Consider the following 20,384-nt stretch of genomic DNA (forward strand, 5'->3'; position numbering starts at 1 on the left):
TGTAACATAGAACGATTTTATTCTATCATAATGTTATTTTGTTAGAATGATATTCTGTAATTTTGTCAGAATGGTATACAACTATGAACATAATAATATAAACACATATTATCAGGACCAATAATTTTTAATGAATACAACTTTTATATAAGACGAATTTTAATAGTTTAGAATAAGTAATTACATTCATTTTTAAAGAATACAACTATGAACATAAATTACATTTATTCTTGAAATCTCTTGCAAAAAAAAACAATATCGGCATTCTTGAAAGAATCCACATTCACTTTCTTGTTTCGTTTCTAGATGTATTGTGTATGTTTAACCTCTAAGCCACTTCAAAACATGCTAGCATTCTATGAGATTGACATTTTGTGAGATTGACATTCTGTCAGAATTGTATTGCATGAGAATGATTTTATACAAGGAGTCTTTCCAATCAGGTCTTCAAGCCATTCCGCCAAATATTTTGTAGTGATACACTTGTAACAATTGCGCATTAAACACATAACTAATTAACTACAATTCTATTAGAATACAACAATAATATTCTTATAGAATAAACCATTCTTGCAGAATGGTTTTGAATATTCTTAATGAATTTGAACTTAATAGCAGCTTACAGTATAATGAAATAAACAAAAATATTATAAAAAGGTAAACAAGGTCTCAGGAAGAGAGCCTATCAAACAAGATGCATACCATTCTTCTAACCATCGATGGTTAATAAGATTGAATCATAAACATCATAAACATAGATTGAATCATCAATACTTCCAGCTACAAGTTCTTTGCCATCAAAGAATGGTGTCTTGGATTTCTAAAAAAATTAAAAATTTACAAAAACCCAACACATCACCAAATTGATCTACAAAAATCTGCATTTGATCATAAAAACCATTCTTTCATTCTTTCATTTTCCTATCAAGAAGAAGCAGCCTCGTCACATTTCTCTTTCCCTTGTTCATTTCCTGTCAAAAATCAAACCCAAAACCCACCAAAACTCCATTGATTTCAGTGAAAAAAAAGTAAACAGAAGCAACAGGGAGGCTGCCGGAGCAGCCCCCATTCCACTTACCTATTGGCCACCTTGAACACTTACTCCACCGTCGCCGGTCGCTGCTATTTTTGTCCCTTCGTTTTCTCACCGCCAACAACGAGAAAGAAACTCAAGATGGTTCACGGGAGATAGGCTGCTCCATTTACCTTTGTTAAGCACCAAAGCCCAAACAACCACTTAGGTATATCAATTCTATCAAGAATCACAAAAAAATGAAGGAAGAAGGTTACATGTTGCTGATACCATTCATATTTTTTATTTTATGTGGGAGAGGAGCTACCCAAACGACTGCCATGGTCGATGATTGTCATATTGCCTTCATTCTTTCTACTTTGGCTTAGATGTCTTTCCTCTTCAATCAATCAAGAACCCGAGATAACCTTCCTTTCTCCCATTCGATCGAGCAACAAAAACGCCCCATGTGAGCTGCTACTGCCATCAGTTCCTCCTACCGAACCACCATTTCCTATTCCCTGTTCGTAGTGGGCATCCATCATCGATCCACCCCTATTATTGTATTTCGTTCGTTTTTCCCTTATTTTGATCGAGTTCTTTTTTGTTTTCTTTTCTTCTAGTTGAACTCAATAAACAAAACACTAACCTGAAGTCGCTAATCTCCTCCGATTCGCACCTCACGACTGGAGTAGAAGAGGAACAAATTTCGCATATCCCTTCCGAGGAAGAAGAAGTGTAGAGCTGCCTGAGTAGCCTTGTTGCCTTCGTTCATCTTCTGCTTCTCGATCAGACGAGGATCGAAGTCCTTTCCCCCAATTCACATCGTCGACAACGTCAATAAGAAAATGAGAGGAGGCAGAAATATAATACGTATATATGAGAGGCTAGGGTTAAATAAGTGATCAAATAGATTTTTATGGTAATTTCCATGAATTAAGGGATTTTATTTTAATTATCATGCTAAAGTTACATAATTACCCTTATTACAATTTTTAATTATTTAATTATTCCAAAATTCCTATTGGTGCATTAATGCACACAATAGTTTCTAGAAACATTTGAACCTATCTCTCTCTCTCTTTCTCTTTCTCTTTCTCTCTCTCTCTCTCTCTCTCTCTCTCTATATATATATATATATATATATATATATATATATATATATATATATATATACACACACACACTTTAAAATCTTGTATGTTTTTGAACATTTTCAAAAAATACCCCCAACAAAAAAAATGTTGGAATCACCCTTTGAAAGTGTAAAGAAAAATAATATTATACCCAGTCAGTTTTTATTTTTGCATATTAGGGATAAAACCGGCTGTGTTTTTCAAAAACTTGGTTGAATCGATGATTGGAGTCGTTAAAAACCCGAATTAATCTAATGGGAGTAAATATCGTTGTTCAAATTGTTACTTTGTAAGAGTTTTCATTTATGATACTTAAATTAGATGATGGTTTTCTAACTTTAAGGTGGTAGCTTGCTTTTTAAATATTGGTGTTGTTATTATTGTTTATTGAACTCGATGTTGTTACTTTTAACTTAAGAGATATTATTGCCATTTTTGTGAATATTATTTCATTGATTTTCAGTGTTTAGGGTTTTAATATATGGATCTTCAATCTACTACGAGAAGAATAAGATGTGAATGTTAATATCTTATTTCAATGAATACATGTTAATTGGTTAATCATACGTTTTGGATCAATATTTAATGGTTATTTTAATGTTTGGTTTGAGTTTTTAATATCCGTAATTTAATACTTAATGGTTAATAATGTTAGCGGATCTTACCCTTCATTGTATTATATTTTGTATAGCCCATTTGTATTAGTTTTAAGGTATTCAACCTCTTTTGTATTCAGTCATTTTGTATTATATTTGTGCATAATGAATGAGATCTTCATGAGAAAAATACCAAATTTTATGGTATTAAAGCCACTTTTAACCCTAGCAGTAACCCCATTCTCTTTCTGTCTCTTCTTATTCTATCATCTCTCTTCTCTCTGATCGTTCACCATCATGTCTACTCATACAGAGAAAACTTCTTCTACAATAAAGATTAAGAATACAATTCATATTGTCCTAGATTTCAATCAAATGATCTATGATATCTGGCATGAATTGTTTAAGATTCATTACATTGGTTATGGAGTGGCTGAACATCTTTCACCTCCGGTTACACCTTCATCTACTTCTACCGAGAAAGCTCCTGAAAACATTATTCCAATCATAGAAACTCCTAGATGGAAATGCAATAAATCTGTAGTCAAATCATGGATTTACAGTACTCTAGTTGTTCCTCTCCTTCATTTCATCTTCAGAAAACAAAGTGCAACATATGAAGTTTGGGAGACAATTGAAATTTTGTTCTATGATAATAAAAACAACAAGGTGGTCCAAATTGACAACGAGCTCTGTAATATCACCATTGGCAATTCTTCTATGGTTGATTATTGCAACTGGGTCAAATCTCTAGACGATTTTCTTGATGACATGGATGCAAAAGTTCTAATAATCAATATCTTCTCCTACATGTTGAATGGCTTATCCCTAAAATACTGTCACATTGCTACCATTATTTGGCATCAATGACTGGTCCCATCATTTTTGGATTCTCTACATGTTGGTGCTCGAAGATTAACAATATGCTCAAGACGAGAATCACACCACCTCAATCTTTCACTCCGGTCATGCATCAACTTCAACGATTTTCAACATTGACTCCACACATCATAACAACAATCGAGGTGGCTTTCATGGATGACGGGGAGGTCGGAATCATAGAGGTGGTCGTGGTGGAGGCAGTAACGAAGATCGAAAATATTATAGAAGGCAATAAAAATAGTCTCACATAGTAGCATACCATCCTTAGCTCTATCTGGTTGGGACTTTGGGTGGTACCATCTCTCTTCTTATCCGAGCAACTTACCTAGTCCACCGACCCCATCTACTACTCCACAACAGTCCACTAGGCCAAGGCATATTTTAGCCCAACCGACCTCACATCAGTTTTTCAGGCCACTTAGTTATGATGCCCACACTTTTCATTAGACATTTCGCGGATAGACTCTCATTACATTATCGAAATAATGTAAATTATATTATAAATAAATAAGAAGTTTTATTAAATGTTATGTGTTTACAAAGTGTTCTTTGTATATAATACAATATTTATGTTATAAGGATAAATATTATAACAATATAATATTTGTATAAAAATACACTTGAAAACAAGACAAAAAGCTAACAATATCAATTAAAAATAAGAACACAATAAGGATAAATGGTCTTAACGAGAGTCTAAGTAATCATCAATAGGAACATGTCGATATAAAGAACACCTAAATTTGACTTCATATGAGGGGGTTATGATTTTTTAAAGTTTCGAGTGCGACACAGTACATCAATGTGCAACACATAAATCAAAATAAAAGTCATTTCGATTATTAGCTTAAACAATCTAAATGAAAGTTGTAGTACTTTTCTATTTGAAATCAACAATATAAACAACGTCGAACATGGAGCTCATATGAAGAAGTTATGAATTCCGTCACATTATTTATAAATCCAAGCATCCTCGGACCGTAAAATGAAAAATAAATTGAAAAATAGCCAACGAAGTCTAAATGAAACTTGTATTACTCGTTAATAGCTACGTATGGATATAAAAACCATCGACAATGGAGTCAATATGCAAAAATTAAGATTTTTAGAAAAATATTAAATATGGCCAAACAGGGGCCGAAACATGGCCCCACCAGAGGGCAACATGTGTCGTGATCCTACTAATCTTTATCCCCAAGAAAAAGCACCAGATCATGCTATGTGTCTAGGATGCGGCATGCCCCTTGAATTTTATTATAAAAATGGTCGTTTGCTAGCTTCTTTTGGTGTCAATGCCTTTCCAAACTCTCATGAACACTTGAGGCCCGACTCTAGTACTTCTTAGGCATTAGTAGTGTAGTTCTAGAGTGCTAGAGAGCCCATAGAAATAGATTTTTCATTTTTGAAGTTCTGCCTCGCGTAGTGCCCGGTTTTCCGCTAAACAACCTATAAATTGAGTTATGCTTACCATGTTTTAAGTATAACTTATATTTATGTTTATAATCGTTATTGTGAACTTATAAATAAGATTTATCAATAATACCAGTCATTATATTGATCGTTCTACTTACGGGAATGATGTCAAGGCTGACGGGTTTTGTAGGTTATAAAACTATGTATGAGGCGAAAAATTACTTAACTCTTAAGTTCACATGAAACCTATTTGGATCTATATTTTCTCTATTGATATCAATAAACTGTGAATATCAAGAACCCTAAAGGAACTCTAAAATAATCAAAATAAATAGAAAGTTAGGATTTACATACCTTTTGATGATTATAGCAAATAACCAAATGAAATCCCTTCTTGAAAACCTTGGAAAGCAAGCACTACAAGTTTAGTGCCTCTAACGGTTTGTACCCAAAACCCTAGAATGACGAGGAAAGAGAGGGAGAAGAAGGAAATTTCGTTCCTGAGACTTATGATATAGGTATGAACGAAATGTGTTGGTCTTAGGGTCCTATTTATAGTTTAGGTAACTTGCAGGCAAAACAAGATTTGAATTAGTTAAATAATAGATTTAATCACAATTCAAATCATTTCCTTATTTGCATCAAAGAGGCTTCCATAAACTCTAGAAGAGCCTCCAAAACCGTCCACCCTTAGATGGTTCTAGAATTTCCTTCTTTTGTTGAACTCTTGAACAATTACAATTCACCTCTTACACATTTAATTAATTCCAATTAATCCCAAATTAATTTCAGTCAATCCCAAAATAATTCTTGATTAATTATGACTAATAATTAATTAAATCTAATTGATTTCTTATTAATTTATTAACCATACAAATTAGCAAATAAATTATTTAACTACTGGTCTCATGTTAATTTATTAATCACATAACAAATTAACAGATCAATTATCTATTTCCAATTAATATATTAATCACATAATATACTAACAAATTATTTCTTTCTTTATCTATCTATCTATCTATCTCTCTCTCTCTCTCTCTCTCTCTCCAAATATAATTTCTAGCTATTTCTAGTTATGAGGGCAACCCAAAAGGACTTGCTTCTATTTGCAAGTTTATACCAATTTAGTTATGAGCTTAGACACCTTAATCCAATAAAGGCAAGATCAATGATGTGTTCAAAGTGGATTTTCCAAACAATATATCTCCATATGCCAAACGGATCATACCTCCAATACAATCTTATATGGTTGTTTCTTATTAACTATAAGTTAGTATTTCGTTTGAGATTATTGAAAAATCTACGAAACTTTAATTACAACCACGAATAATATAAATGATGACTGAACGTAGTAATATTTATATCTAGGTTCTTTTAAAAGAAAAGGCTAAAGCATATTTGGAGCTTGGATTTAACTAAAAGGTTTTCACCTTAACCAGGTGATTGTGTAGTTACTTTCAAATGCATAATTATAATAAAAGTATTTATCGCTAGAAAGTTAATTATATATTTATTTTTTACTATTGGTATTTTGTGTTGATCTTATCTATTAAATTGTAATAGTAACGTATGATCATGAAACTTTATTGAAAGCAAACTTCTTTTATTATGTCTCGTATAATTATAAATTAAGACTTATAAATGATGTTTTAGTTCGAAGTAAGTTGAATATCTGAATAGTCTCATAATTGGGTAATGTGTGAGATTAAAGCAGAGCATAATGGTCCTCCTTTTTGTGGATAGTGGGTATTGGCAGGTCCAGATTAGACAACCGACATGTATTTCTGGATCATCTTACAGAGTAAAAGACAACACTTGATTATTTTAGATGGTCTTGTGAATTACATTGGTAGTGTCGATTTATAAACCACAGACGTAGATAAAATGGATACCATATTTATCAAATACTCTGACCATTAGTTTCCTTTAAAATGACTTACACTGGCCAACGACTCTCCTAGATCTATAGTCAAACAGTTGCTCAAAAGATTTATCAGGTTATGTGATTCTTCCAGATAATCGTTAAACTAGGATTTGTGAGAATCGATTAGACTGGGTATGTCTCGGTGGAGTTTCTTATAGATATTTATGTTGGATTTATATAATTATATTGTTTGGAAATGTTTATTTTTGTAGGATTATTAATATGATTTGTTATCATTAAAATACTATGGGCTTGGAAACCCTGTGTATCTCACCAAATTTTTCCAAACATGACCCATTCAATGTGTATGCATCACAGGTAGCGGTACTAAGGCTGCTGGAATCTAAATTAGGATGTCGAGTGAATAAGTGACAAGCATATAATAGTATTTAGGACCATATGTCTTTACGTTGTAACATATGTTGGATATTTAATTATGACATCCTTAATGTTTTGTTATTTTGAAACAATATTGTTATCTCAGAATGTTTTATTTAACATAGATTTTCCGCAACAAAGACAAATGATATTTTAAAGTGTAAAGAAAAAGTTTTAATTGGTTATAAAAAATGAGGGATGTCACACCATCGACAAGCCTATTCGCGTAGCAGGCCTTCAACACATCCCAACAGCCTTCAACATCCTCTAAGAAAACCATTACACTTATGAAAATGTTCAACACCATGTCTCTAAATGACCCCATACATGCAAATCGGTACGAGGACACCGAATCCATTTCTTACCTTCACCCAGATACAAGTATTCTCTCGTTTGTTATTGATAAAAGCAAAATTTTATCTTCTACTATTTTAGTCGGAGACAGATCTTCAATTCACGTGACCAATTAAGGTCACACCACCCTCCTGCTACCTAATTCTTCTCGTACTTTAGCTCTTAAAAATGTCTAAATTACTCCACAAATAATTAAAAATCTCATTTATGTTCGTCGGTTTATTTGTGACAATATGGTTTCCATTGAATTTGATCATTTTGGCTTTTTTTTGTGAAGGGCTTACAGACTAAGCACATTCTCATGCGATGTGATAGCACTTGTGATCGCTATCTTGTCACAAAGTCAACTTCTCAAGCGTTTGTTTCCATTGCTCATTCTTTATGGAATTAACATGTTAGACATCTTGGTCACCATGTTTCCCCACATCTAGCCAATAATCATTTAATTTCTTGTTCTGTCGAGAAAAACTCTAGTATTTTTCATGCATGTCAAATGGGTAAACATGTTAAGTTGCTTTTTTCTTTATATGAGTCAGTTTACTCAATTTCCTTTTGAACATGTGCATTATGATGTTTGGACATCCCTAATTATGAGTATTACTGATATTAAATATTGTATCATTTTTCTTAATGATTTTCCATATTTCTTGTCAGTTTATCCTCTTCGTGCTAAGTTTGGTTTGTTTTCTAAATTTCTTCATTTCCAATCCTATGTCCATTTGATAAGTCTGTAACTACAACTGCAAGTATAACCAAACAACAAATACTACATTCCAAAGCGACTCTGATCCAATCAGACATTGGCCCTAAGACAAGTGATCAGTTATTCCTTCGTTCTACAAGATATTGTATGGACATAAGACATGGATTAGAATCAATCTCATACTCCAAGATTCTGTTTGTCGATTTCCTGATTTATGACGACTGAATTCAGAATACTAATTGAACACATCAATTCAGTCTCGGCTCGACCAAGCACTTCAGATGTCGACAAAAAATCATCGATGGGCCCAAAGAATTTTCATTTTCCCGTTAGATCAAAAGGAACGAATCAACTTCGAATTATATGCATGTATATTTTACTCACCAAATTATGCACGACACTACGTTTTATGACATCATTTTACTAATTCATTTTCTAAACACCAATGCACAACCGACTTGTAAATTAAAACTCACATATCTTCGATTTAATAATAAAAGATATTATCGTCTCACAATTACTCGTGATAGAATCCATGAAGTAATTCTCTGAGTGTGGGTTTATCAATACTCAAAATCCCAATTTTTCTAAGTACTCATGAACATTGTAGCAATCTTATTTCAATGTCCACTCCTCATAGACAATCTACAATTCAATTCATAGTAGTCTTAATTCACTACTTACATCCAAAAGTATGAACAATTATGGAATTTTCGAATAATCAAATCATTCAGGATGTAAACATGCAAAGTGAAACACAATAATAAACTAATTAACTATGGTCTCAACCCTATTAAATATACATAATCTCTATTATTTAATCACCATAATAATTACGACTTTATTCATTTTATAATGTTTCGAGGAATCAACTAACCACTTGAACTAAATATCAGTTATGTCATGTTATGAACATACATACTATACCTCTCTATGGTCCTTTCTTTGTGAACAGATCAACTGGACATTATTACAATGATGCTTATTTCATAATTCCAAATTCATATCACTATCCAATATGTGATGGAATTCCAAGTTTACATGCATTAATTGTTGGATTAGTGTCTAAGTCCATAACTATTTTGGTATGTACTTGACCCGATGGTGCATGGTCCTTTTGGGTTGCCTTCACCAAAGCAACTTGATTGGAGAAATAAATAGAGAGAGTAGTTATTATGATTTATTAATATGTTATAAGAATAATATATTAAAGGATAAATCATATTTGTTTAATTAATATTGGTCAATAATTAATTAAGAATTAATTTTGTGATCAAGTGTAATTAATTAAACTAGAGAGGCTGAATTGTAATTATGTGATAGTTACAAAATAAGGTAAGGATTATCTTATATATATGGTGAACGAATTTGAAGTGTAAATCCCTTAGAATTCAACTAGGATAAGGATTTCTAGGACTTATCTTATGGTTGCTTGGTGGACAAGCAACTAGATAAGGATAAGGACTAAAACCCTAATCTTTACACCTATATAAACCCCCTAAGGCACATGAATTCGTCTAACCCTTCCCAAGAGGTCCTAAGGACGAATTCTAACCTCCCTCCTCTCTCTTTATACCTTCTCCACTTGCTTATGGTGTTTGTAAGCCATTAGAGGAGTGACACTTGTGACTCTCAACTTTCCAAGGTCAATTCAAGGAGGAATTGGATTGTTATTGCTATATAACAATCAAGGTATGTTCTTAAACCTAATTACATGTGAATTCCAATTTCCATATGCTAGAATTAGGGTTCAAAGTCTTGGATTCAAAGTATGTACAATAGAGAAACCTAGATCCAAGCTTTAGGGTTTGTATGAGCACATAGGATGTCTTATGACCAAAACCCATCATTAATCTCCTATAATATCGAGATTCCAAAGTCTCAAAGACTGAATCTTCGATATTGCAGATTATCCCATTGGAACTTTGTTACTAGAAACAATTCCATGGAAATGAAGGTTCAAATTCAAGGTGCAATCCTTGAACACCTTTCTTGCATTAAAGTTTCCAACTCACATGTAGATTTTACAAGTATCTCCTATTATGTAATCGATCTTATATGTTAAGCATATGAGACTCGACTTATTATATCTTATATAACAATCTGATATATGTTCAATCTCTTGCAATAATATATCCATATATGGAATTTCCTGTGACCATTTCAACTGTAACATCCTAAAAAATTCATTTTTACCATACTAATTATAAAACCATTTGTCTAAAATCAACCATAGCACAAAATCAAAGTATCAATAGTCAAAACATGTCATGGTAAAACAATATCAGAGTGTAAATCCCAACGATCTCATGTGCGGAAATCCTGGTGTGATGTGTTGTAGTCATGTCGGCTCCTTTCCCTTCAAAGAGTAAGAACTTGAAACCAAAACTGAAAACTGTAAGCACAAAACTTAGTGAGTTCCTCCATCATACCAAATACCATACAATAAACATACTGCCAAGCATATCTGGGTGCCCGGCCTACCCTGTTGAGCATATATGGGTGCTCAACCTACCCTTGTCAGGCATACCGAGGTGCCTGACCTACCCCTGTCAAGCATATCTAGGTGCTCGACCTACCCTGCCAGGCATATCTGGGTGCCCGACCTACCCTCCAGTTTATTTCAACCGGTTAAGGGTACTATTTCACCCCTACCTCTACCACATAATAACATAACATACTTTCAGGCATATATGGGTGCTCGACCTACCCTCCAGAATATCTCAACCGGCTACGGGGTCTAACTTACCCCTCCTACCACTATCATATAATATCATAGAATACTAGCACAAAAGCATAACATATAGTGGCATACCAGACAATTATCATGAAGACAATCATCTCAACTTTAATCAACTACTTATGGGCCGACATTGGTGCTTTCGACCCACTTCTACTGGAAGGTAACTCACCTCGATAATTAGGAGTAGCTGCAAAGACTCCTGCTCTGAAATCAACTCCTCTCAGACTCCTACACATAAACATTTCCTTTAATTATCCTACCATACTCATGACTCCTTAAGGGTCAACTTTGGTCAAAGTCAAAGTCAAAGTCAACATTCTGGTCCAAGTCAACATCCTGGCTGACTCAATTCGCCGAGTTGGTCCATCAACTCGTTGAGTTCCATGAATCATAAAACCTTGAAATCGCAATCCAACTCATCGAGTTCCTCCCTATAACAGAGTTGGGACTTTTCAACACAACTCGTCAAGTCCCTCCTTGAACTCGTCGAGTTCTTCAGTCTTCAAAACCCAAAAACCATGGCCAACTCGCTGATTCATCTCCTAGACTCGCTGAGTTTGCTCAGTAAACAGAAAAGGTCAGGGTACCATGATCCATCTCGCCGAGTTAGATGAACAACTCATCGATTTCTCTTAGTCTAAATCCATTCAGTCACTTCCAATTGAGTTCAATGCTTCCAAACCATAGATCTAGTCCCTTAGGGCTGATATATCATATAAAGTTCCTATCTTTACTTGCATGCATGGACTACTTTGCTCAAAAGGCCAAAAGAATGGTCCATAAGTTGCATGGGATCTTCATGGCCATAAAGTTGGCACCTTTATGCCTTGAAGTCCCCTAAAGACCCTAGAACTGAAGGGTTTTCCCACATTGGACGTCCAAGTCCTAAAGATGAACATTCTTGGACCAAATAAGGAGAAATCACACTAAAACTAGGTCTAAACATTGAATAGACAAGATAGGAGCTTTATAACTTAAATGAACCATAAATGGAGCTCAATTTCTGGATCTACTCTTCTCCTTCACGTCCTTGCTCATTCTTCAAGAATCCTCTTCTTCAAATTCATAAAGAAAGCACAAAAACAACTCAAAACACTCAAAACTGAACTAGGGTTTCGTGGATAGGGTTTGGGATGAGGGAGGCTGTAAATGAGGCCATCCTTTGGAGGTTAAGGTGTTTAAATAGGTTGCTAAACCCTGGAAATTAGGGTTTCATTTTGGCAGCCCTACTCGTCGAGTAGACTTTAAGTTCCGCTTCCAAATTCCATTCCTACTCGACGAGTTTGGGGCCTCTAACTAGTCGAGTTCTTGTACAAAAATGAATAAATATGATTTAAAATACATACTAGGGACCAAGTGTTACATTAACACGATATTCATATATATCTATGACTAGTTTTTATTAAACTATCCAATCTAAACATGTAGATTTTAAATGAAGTATGATTGTGCTCTCCCTTAACTCTACTATAGCGAAACAATTCCCAAACCTTGCAATTTTAAAATTAGAGACATTCTTCCTTACGAAAAATATTGTTAACATGTAATACTAGCATAACAATTATGCTCCCACTAGCTTTGACATGTAACATTCAATATTAGTGGTATGTTCCTTTTATACCCCTATTGTTAATTATTTTCTTTTTAGCCCTTGCCGAGGACGTAGGGAGTACTCTATGAGTACGCTAAGCGTACTAGCTCAAGAGTGGGGCGCGGAAGCACCCACGCATGCGGGACGTACATGGGAGTATGCAGGGCGTACACTATGCAGGGGAAAACCCTAATTTTTAGGTTTTAAACACTATTTAAACAACTTATGACACCTTTGGACTTCCTTATGACTAGCCTCCACCTCTCTAAACCCTAAGATCGAAACCCTAACTGCCATTTGTGAGATTTGAGCTTGGAAGTGAATTTTGGTGGTGATTTTAGTGATTTGAAGGAAGAAGAACACTTGGATGTTGCTTTGGTGTGGCTTAAGCTAGTAGATCCAGAATCATCATCATCTTTGCAAGCTATTTGAGGTATAAAGCTCTAAAATTGATGTTTCCATATTCTAGATCCAATTTAGGGCTTTATTTGTGTAATATTTGGTCCTTTAAGCCATATTTGAGAGCATGGTCTACTCCAGAAGCCATGGATGGTAGATCTTAGCACCTTTAAGGTCCCTTGTCCATAAAAATACAATCTTTATAAGTTATATTGGTCCATTCAAGTGTTAGGATCCTTATTATGGTTCTCTTTGAGTTTTGGGTCCCATTAAGTCATGCATGGCGGTAAAGTTTCAAACTTTATTTGTTAGCACATCATTAGGGATCAAATCTGAGACTTGGACGTGATGGCCTAATTGTTTAAGCCCTTAATGCTGAAGGTGGTCAATTGCGCCGTACGTGAGGTGTACCCAGCTCGTACGTTGCGTGTATTGGCTACCGGGGTAGAACGTAGGGCGTAAGCCTAAGTACATTGGGCTTACTCAGTAGCCTTGACCTTGGTTGACTTTCTTGGTTTGGGCTATTTTTGGGCTAAAATAGTTTTAGGCCATTAGCCTTCTGATTTTTGGGCCATTTCTAGGCCTTGGGACTTCTGGAAATTAGGCCCATGACGGGTTTTGAGCCTAATTAGGAAGTTGGGCCATATTGGGTTTTTGGTGCTATTGGATTGGGCCTTGGATTTTGGGCCAAGTGAGTAAAGGGTAAAATGGACTTTTACCCTGAGGTTTGGACATTCGGACACGGATTCTAGTTATGGGTTATGGACCAATTATTAATTGGATATTATTTGATGGTGTTAGCACATAGTAGTCCGAGATTTTATCTGAGAGATTCAGCAGGTTGAGGTGAGTTTCCTCACTATGTTTGGCGAGTCGAAGGCACCAATGTTGGCCCATGGTTTATTATGATTAGGATGCTAGTTGTCTACGTGACTCTTGCATGTATGATATCTGTGATGGGTTTTGAGCATTCTAACACTTCCTAAGAGTACATGCAACCCTAATAACCTTGGATCTATGTTTGTCTAATTATCATGCAAAGTTGATTTCCAAGGCTATGATCCTATCTAGCATACATGGGGAACAATATTAACTTGAATAAAAGATAGAACTACATACCTTGTTGTTGATTTTGATCCTTGAAACCTTGTGAGCCTAGCACCCCAAGTGTGATGCCTCAAATGCTTCATACAACACCAAATGCTATGGAGTAAACTTGGAGAGAAAGTATAACACTCTAAAAATCGGCTCTAGCCCTCAAGCATGCATGTGTAACCGTTTTTGGGAGAAACATGAACTTTATATAGTGTTGACACATCTAGGGTTACACCATGTAAACCCTAATGTGTCATGACTCTTCATTTCCATGACCCATGGGTTTGTAACTCCCATGGAGCCTCCATGGAGCACCCAATGGTTTTAACCCAACTTGATTATCCATGGAGCCTCTTAGCCCACTATATAAGATATGGAAGATTTACATACTCTACCCATATATCTAATTAGTTATCTTTTGATCACTTAATTAATTCTAAATTAATTCTTGATCAAACTAATTAAATAATATTATTAATACATTAGAACTTATAATATATTAATAAATCACAAGTGTTATTTCTCTCATTTAGTCTATCCAATTGCATTGTGCCATGCAACCCAAATGGACCATGCTGGGTCGGGTCAAGTACATACCAGAAATAGTTATGGACTTAGACACCTTATCCAATAGTCTCCCACTTGGATAAGTCTTATAACTATAACTGCAAGTATGACTTCAGGAACCGATCGACACTCGTAGCTCTTTTCAAGGTTTCTTGGAACTGAGAAGATGATGGTACGCCATTTCAGATAAGGGATCATATAATCCTCTGTTCTTAGATATCAATCGGACAAACACATGGAACATGGTCTTGCTTATTGTCCAGCAGTTTGTATCCCGATTTCCGATTTGTTTGACATAGAACTTAATTGAACACATCAACTTAGTTCTGACCGGGCCCGGTACATAGGTCAAAACAAAATCATCGAGGGGCCCAGATATCAGCTTCTAATCCAAGAAGGAACAGATAAACTTCGACTCATATGCTTGTTCTACTATTTGTTAAATTACACACAAACGCACGTTTTATAACATCGAGTTACCAATGCAGTTTCGCACGTTCAATGCATAACTAATTCATAGTTAACAGGTCATATCTCTAGGTTTGAAGACTTATATGATATTACCGTCTCGCGATCACTCAAGATAAAATTCCATGAAGTGATACCAGCGAGTGTGGGTTGAATCCAATACTCAGAACTTATGAGCACTCATGAGTGTTGAGGCCATGTCCAACATCTTAGACCTCTACAACCAACTCATGACAGTCTTACTTCATATCTACTTCCAACATATGACTGACTGTGGATAATTTGAATAATATGTAAAACAACATAAATATTTTGGAAGTCAAAACATGCAAAAGGAATAATAGTAAACGATTGACAAGAGATAGCAACACTTTACTCATAATTAAACACAGCTTTTATTCATCATCAAATGTCAATTACATTTTATAAATTTCAAAATTATCGAACTACTAAGACTAATATCATCCTTCAGCCCTATGCTCCTAGCATGCTAGAGATGCTTAACCCTACCCAGTCCCTTCGTGAGGGGATCTGTCGGGTTCTCATCCGATGATACCCTCTTTGCCACGAGAAGTCCTTCTTCTATACGATGTCTGATGAAATGATATTTTCTGTCAATATGTCTGGATCTCCCATGATCCCTTGGTTCCTTGGCTAAGGCAACAACACTTTGACTATCACAGAAAATCTCTATAGGCTTCGATATAGCTGGTACAACTCCAAGGTCTCCGATGAAGTTCTTTAGCCACATATCCTCTGTTGCCGCCTCGCTTGCCGCTATATACTCTGATTCGCAAGTTGAATCAGCCACTGTCTCCTGCTTGGAACTTTTCCAAGAGATTGCTCCTCCGTTTAAGGTAAAGACCCAGCCCGACTGAGAGCGGAAATTATCCCTATCAGTCTGGAAGCTAGCATCACTATACCCTACGACTCTCAAGTCATCACTCCCACCGAGGGTAAGGACCCAATCCTTAGTCCTCCGCAGGTACTTGAGAATGTTCTTTACCACTGTCCAGTGAGCCTTACCAGGATTCCCCTAATACCTGCTAACCATGCTTAAAGCAAAGGCTACATCAGGACGAGTACAGGTCATAGCATACATGATCCAGCCTACTGCCGAAGCTTAAGGTACCCGACTCATTTCTGCTATCTCAACCTCAGTACTCGGGCTCCGAGTCTTACTCAGTCTAGTGTTACTCTGGATGGGTAACTATCCTTTCTTGGAATCTTGCATGCTGAATCTCTTCAGCACCTTATCCAAGTATGTACTCTGACTAAGTCCAATTAGTCTTTTACTCCGGTTTCTCAAAATCCTTATTCCTAGAATATAGGCAGCTTCTCCTAGGTCCTTCATAGCGGAACACTTCCCAAGCCAGGACTTAACTTCCTGCAGAGTTGGGATGTCATTTCCTATGAGTAGTATGTCATCCACATACAAAACCAAAAAGCTAATTATACTCCCACTAGCCTTAACATATACACAAGATTCATCTTCACTCCTAGAAAAGCCAAACTCTTTGACTTTCTCATCAAAGCAAAGATTCCATTTGCGAGGTGCTTGCTTTAATCCATAGATGGATTTCTCAAGATTACACACTCTATTAGGGTACTTTGTGCTGACAAAACCCTCTGGCTGATTCATGTAAACATCCTCAGCCAACTTTCCATTAAGGAAAGCGGTTTTGACATCCATTTGCCATATTTCATAGTCATGAAATGCAGCTATGGCTAACAATACCCTAATAGACTTAATCTTGGCTACTGGTGAAAAGGTCTCATCATAATCAACCCCTGGAGTTTGAGAAAAAAAAACCCTTTGCAACCAGTCATGCCTTATAAGTGTGTACATTACCATCCACGTCAGTCTTCTTCTTGAAGATCCATTTGCACCCAACTGTCTTACGACCTGGCACATTGTCAACCATGTCCTAGACCTGATTTTCATACATGGATTGTATCTCGATATCCATTGCCTCTTTCCATTTAGCAGACTCAGGGCCTCCCATGGCTTCCGCATAGCTGTTAGGTTCATCCAGACCTACTAGTGTCTCATCACTAATAATTGTCTCACCTTCCGCAGTAATATGGAAACCATAGTAATGCTTAGGTACATTCCTAACCCTTGTGGAACGCCTCAGAGGTACAATTGGAGGTATAATTGAATCAACATGAGGTTCCTCCTCAAGGTGACTACTAGGGTTTGAGGTTCCTTCACCACTTGACTCTTGAAGTTCTTCAAGGTCAATTAGCCTCCCATTGTCTCCTTGGCTTATGAACTCTCTCTCTCTCTCTCTCTCTCTCTCTCTCTCGAAATACAGCCCTCCTTGCTACAAAGACCACATTCTCACTAGGTCTGTAAAAGAGGCAACCAAAGGATTTTTGTGGGTAGCCGATGAAAATGCACCTCTCGCTTCGAGGTTCGAGCTTGTCATGAGTCTCGCGTCTCACGAAAGCCTCACAACCCCAAACCTTGATGTGGGCTAGACTAGGAACTTTTCCAGTCCACATCTCGTGAGGTGTTTTGGCAACTTTTTTTGTAGGGACCAGATTAAGGATATGGGTGGCAGTCTCTAAGGCATACCCCCAAAATGAGATTGGTAGCGTAGCTCGACTCATCATGGAACGAACCATGTCTAACAAGGTTTGATTACGCCACTCAGCTACACCATTCAACCGTGGTGTCCTGGGAGGTGTCAATTGTGAGATAATCCCACATTCCCTTAGATAGTCAAGGAACTCAGTACTAAGATACTCACCACCACGATCGGATCGAAGCATCTTAATGTTCCTGCCCAATTGATTCTCGACTTCTTGTTTAAACTCTTTAAACCTTTCAAAAGTCTCTGACTTATGCTTGATTAAGTAGACATATCCATATCTACTATAATCATCTGTAAAAGTCACATAATAACGATTATCATCCCTTGTGGCAGTTTTGAAGGGTCCACATACATCCGTGTGTACAAGATCCAACAAACCTTCACCCTTCTCACACGAACCTGTGAAGGGTGACTTTGTTATTTTTCCAAGTAAGCATGATTCACAACTATCATCTGACTTTAGGTCAAATGACTCCAAGACTCCATCCTTTTGGAGTTGACCTATGCATTTCTTGCTTATATGTCCAAGACGACAATGCCATAATGATGCTTTATCCAAGTTATTACTATTAGTAGAATCAATACACAATACATTATTTCCTAAGTTATCTACAACAGACACAGCTTCATACACACCATCACAAGGTAATGCTTTAAAATAAAACACATTATTAAAGAAAGCATTTATTCCACCAATTTCATTATCAAAAGAAAAGGTAAAACCTTGTTTATACAAAGCATGAAAGGAAATAACATTTCTTGCCATTTCTGGCGAATAACAACATTTATTCAAATCTAAAGTAAATCCACTACTAAGCAACAAAGTATAAACTCCAATCTTGGTGACAGGTGAAACTTTCCTATTCCCCATGATCAAGTTTATCTTTCCATGCTCCACATTCTCACTTCTTCTTAGTCCCTGCAATTCAGAACAAATATGAATATCGCAACCGGTATCAAGGACCCAAGACTTAGAATAGAGTGAATTATTAGATGAGATATTGTAAATACCTGCATGGTTGGGTTTAACTTTCCCATCCTTCAAATCTTGCTGGTATTTTGGACAGTTACGCTTCCAGTGCGCCTTTTCATGGCAGTGGAAGCATTCAACCTCTTTGGGATCAGAAGAAGGTGTAACGAAACCTTTCTTGGTTCCTCTAGAAGAGGAGCCATCAAGAGTCTTACCCTTGCTACCCTTCGAAGGGTTCTTTCTCTTCTTCCCTCTACCTTTCCCGATTGCCAGGACAGGTGCTGAGTTTAAAGTAGTAGCAGGAGTGGTCACAACCGACTTACCTTTAAGACCTGATTCTGTGGTCTTTAGGAGTCCCTGAAGTTTGCTAAGTGTAACTTCCTCCTTATTCATGTGGTATGTCTTGTGGAATTGATCATAACACGAAAGTAAGGAGTGCAAAATAATATCTACTGCTAACTCCTCAGGGAAGTTCACATTCAACTTCATCAATCGATCCACATACCTTTGCATTTTCTGCATGTGGCTTGTGATGGGTTCGCCATCTTTCATTTGGGTTGTGATCATAGAGGAGATGATTTCATATCGCTCTTGACGAGCACTTTGATGGTAGCAGTCCATCAAATCCTGGTGCATCTCAAAAGGATAGTAGTCCTCATAGGACTTTTGGAGCTCGGCTGTCATGGTGGCCATCATGATGCATGCCACTTTGGTAGCATCTCTTTCATGTGCCTCATATTCAGCAAACTCCTCAGGAGTAGCAGTTGGCTCAGGCACCTTAAGCTCCTTGTCAAGAACATATTCCTTGTTCTCATAATGAGTGACCATCCTAATGTTTCTGATTCAGTCAGTAAAGTTGGATCCATCAAAGATGACTCTCCCACAAAGGTTCATGAGAGAGAAGGAGCCAGTAGGGTTTGAGCTAGGAGTAGCATTGTTGGAAGACATCTGAAAAGAAGAAAATAAGTTTAGTTTAGATATAGGGATAGTCCTTAATAAAACACCCAAATATAATATTAAGGATAGGATCCAATCACAATATATTATAACCTAGAAGAGGGATGCCGTAATCCAAGTTATAACATATTTGAAAGGTAGGTGAATGACGATTCACCAATTTCCACCATGAAAACGAAATATAAATTATTAGGTTTTATTTGGCTTTTAGAAATTCCTAGATTCGTTGAGATTCATTGAACTTTTCAATGACATGTTTCAATCTCGAGTGTGTCCTTCATGTTTTGTGACTGGGATACCGAGGATCACAAAACAAGGTGTGAAGTAACCATGCAAATTACTTGGTACCCTTAATGCTTTTCACTTAATCGTTGTGCCGATAAACCACACGCGCTCCTTCCGACCTCATGAAAAACCTTAAGTCACCCTTTGCCTTCCTTGTTAAGTCCAAGTTAGTGTGTCCGTAAACCACACACGCTCCACCAACGACTTAAACAAGGTGCAAAGTGTAATTTCATGGATTAGCACCTTATTCACATTTTTCCTAAAGTAACTAAGATTGGGAATTTATAAAACATTTAGTTACTTTATAA

The 20,384-nt window shown here is 36.3% G+C and overlaps 1 protein-coding gene across 1 annotated transcript; it reads left to right on the forward strand.

Annotated features, from left to right (window-relative positions):
• The first annotated feature begins 3,041 nt into the window (after positions 1-3,041).
• Positions 3,042-3,614, forward strand: LOC111915251 (uncharacterized). Its single transcript, XM_023910924.1, has one exon. It carries the CDS (start codon positions 3,042-3,044, stop codon positions 3,612-3,614), a length of 573 nt encoding a protein of 190 aa, XP_023766692.1.
• The last annotated feature ends 16,770 nt before the right edge of the window (positions 3,615-20,384 follow it).

Source organism: Lactuca sativa, chromosome 4 (genome assembly GCF_002870075.4).
Source record: "Lactuca sativa cultivar Salinas chromosome 4, Lsat_Salinas_v11, whole genome shotgun sequence".
Lineage (NCBI taxonomy): Eukaryota > Viridiplantae > Streptophyta > Magnoliopsida > Asterales > Asteraceae > Lactuca > Lactuca sativa.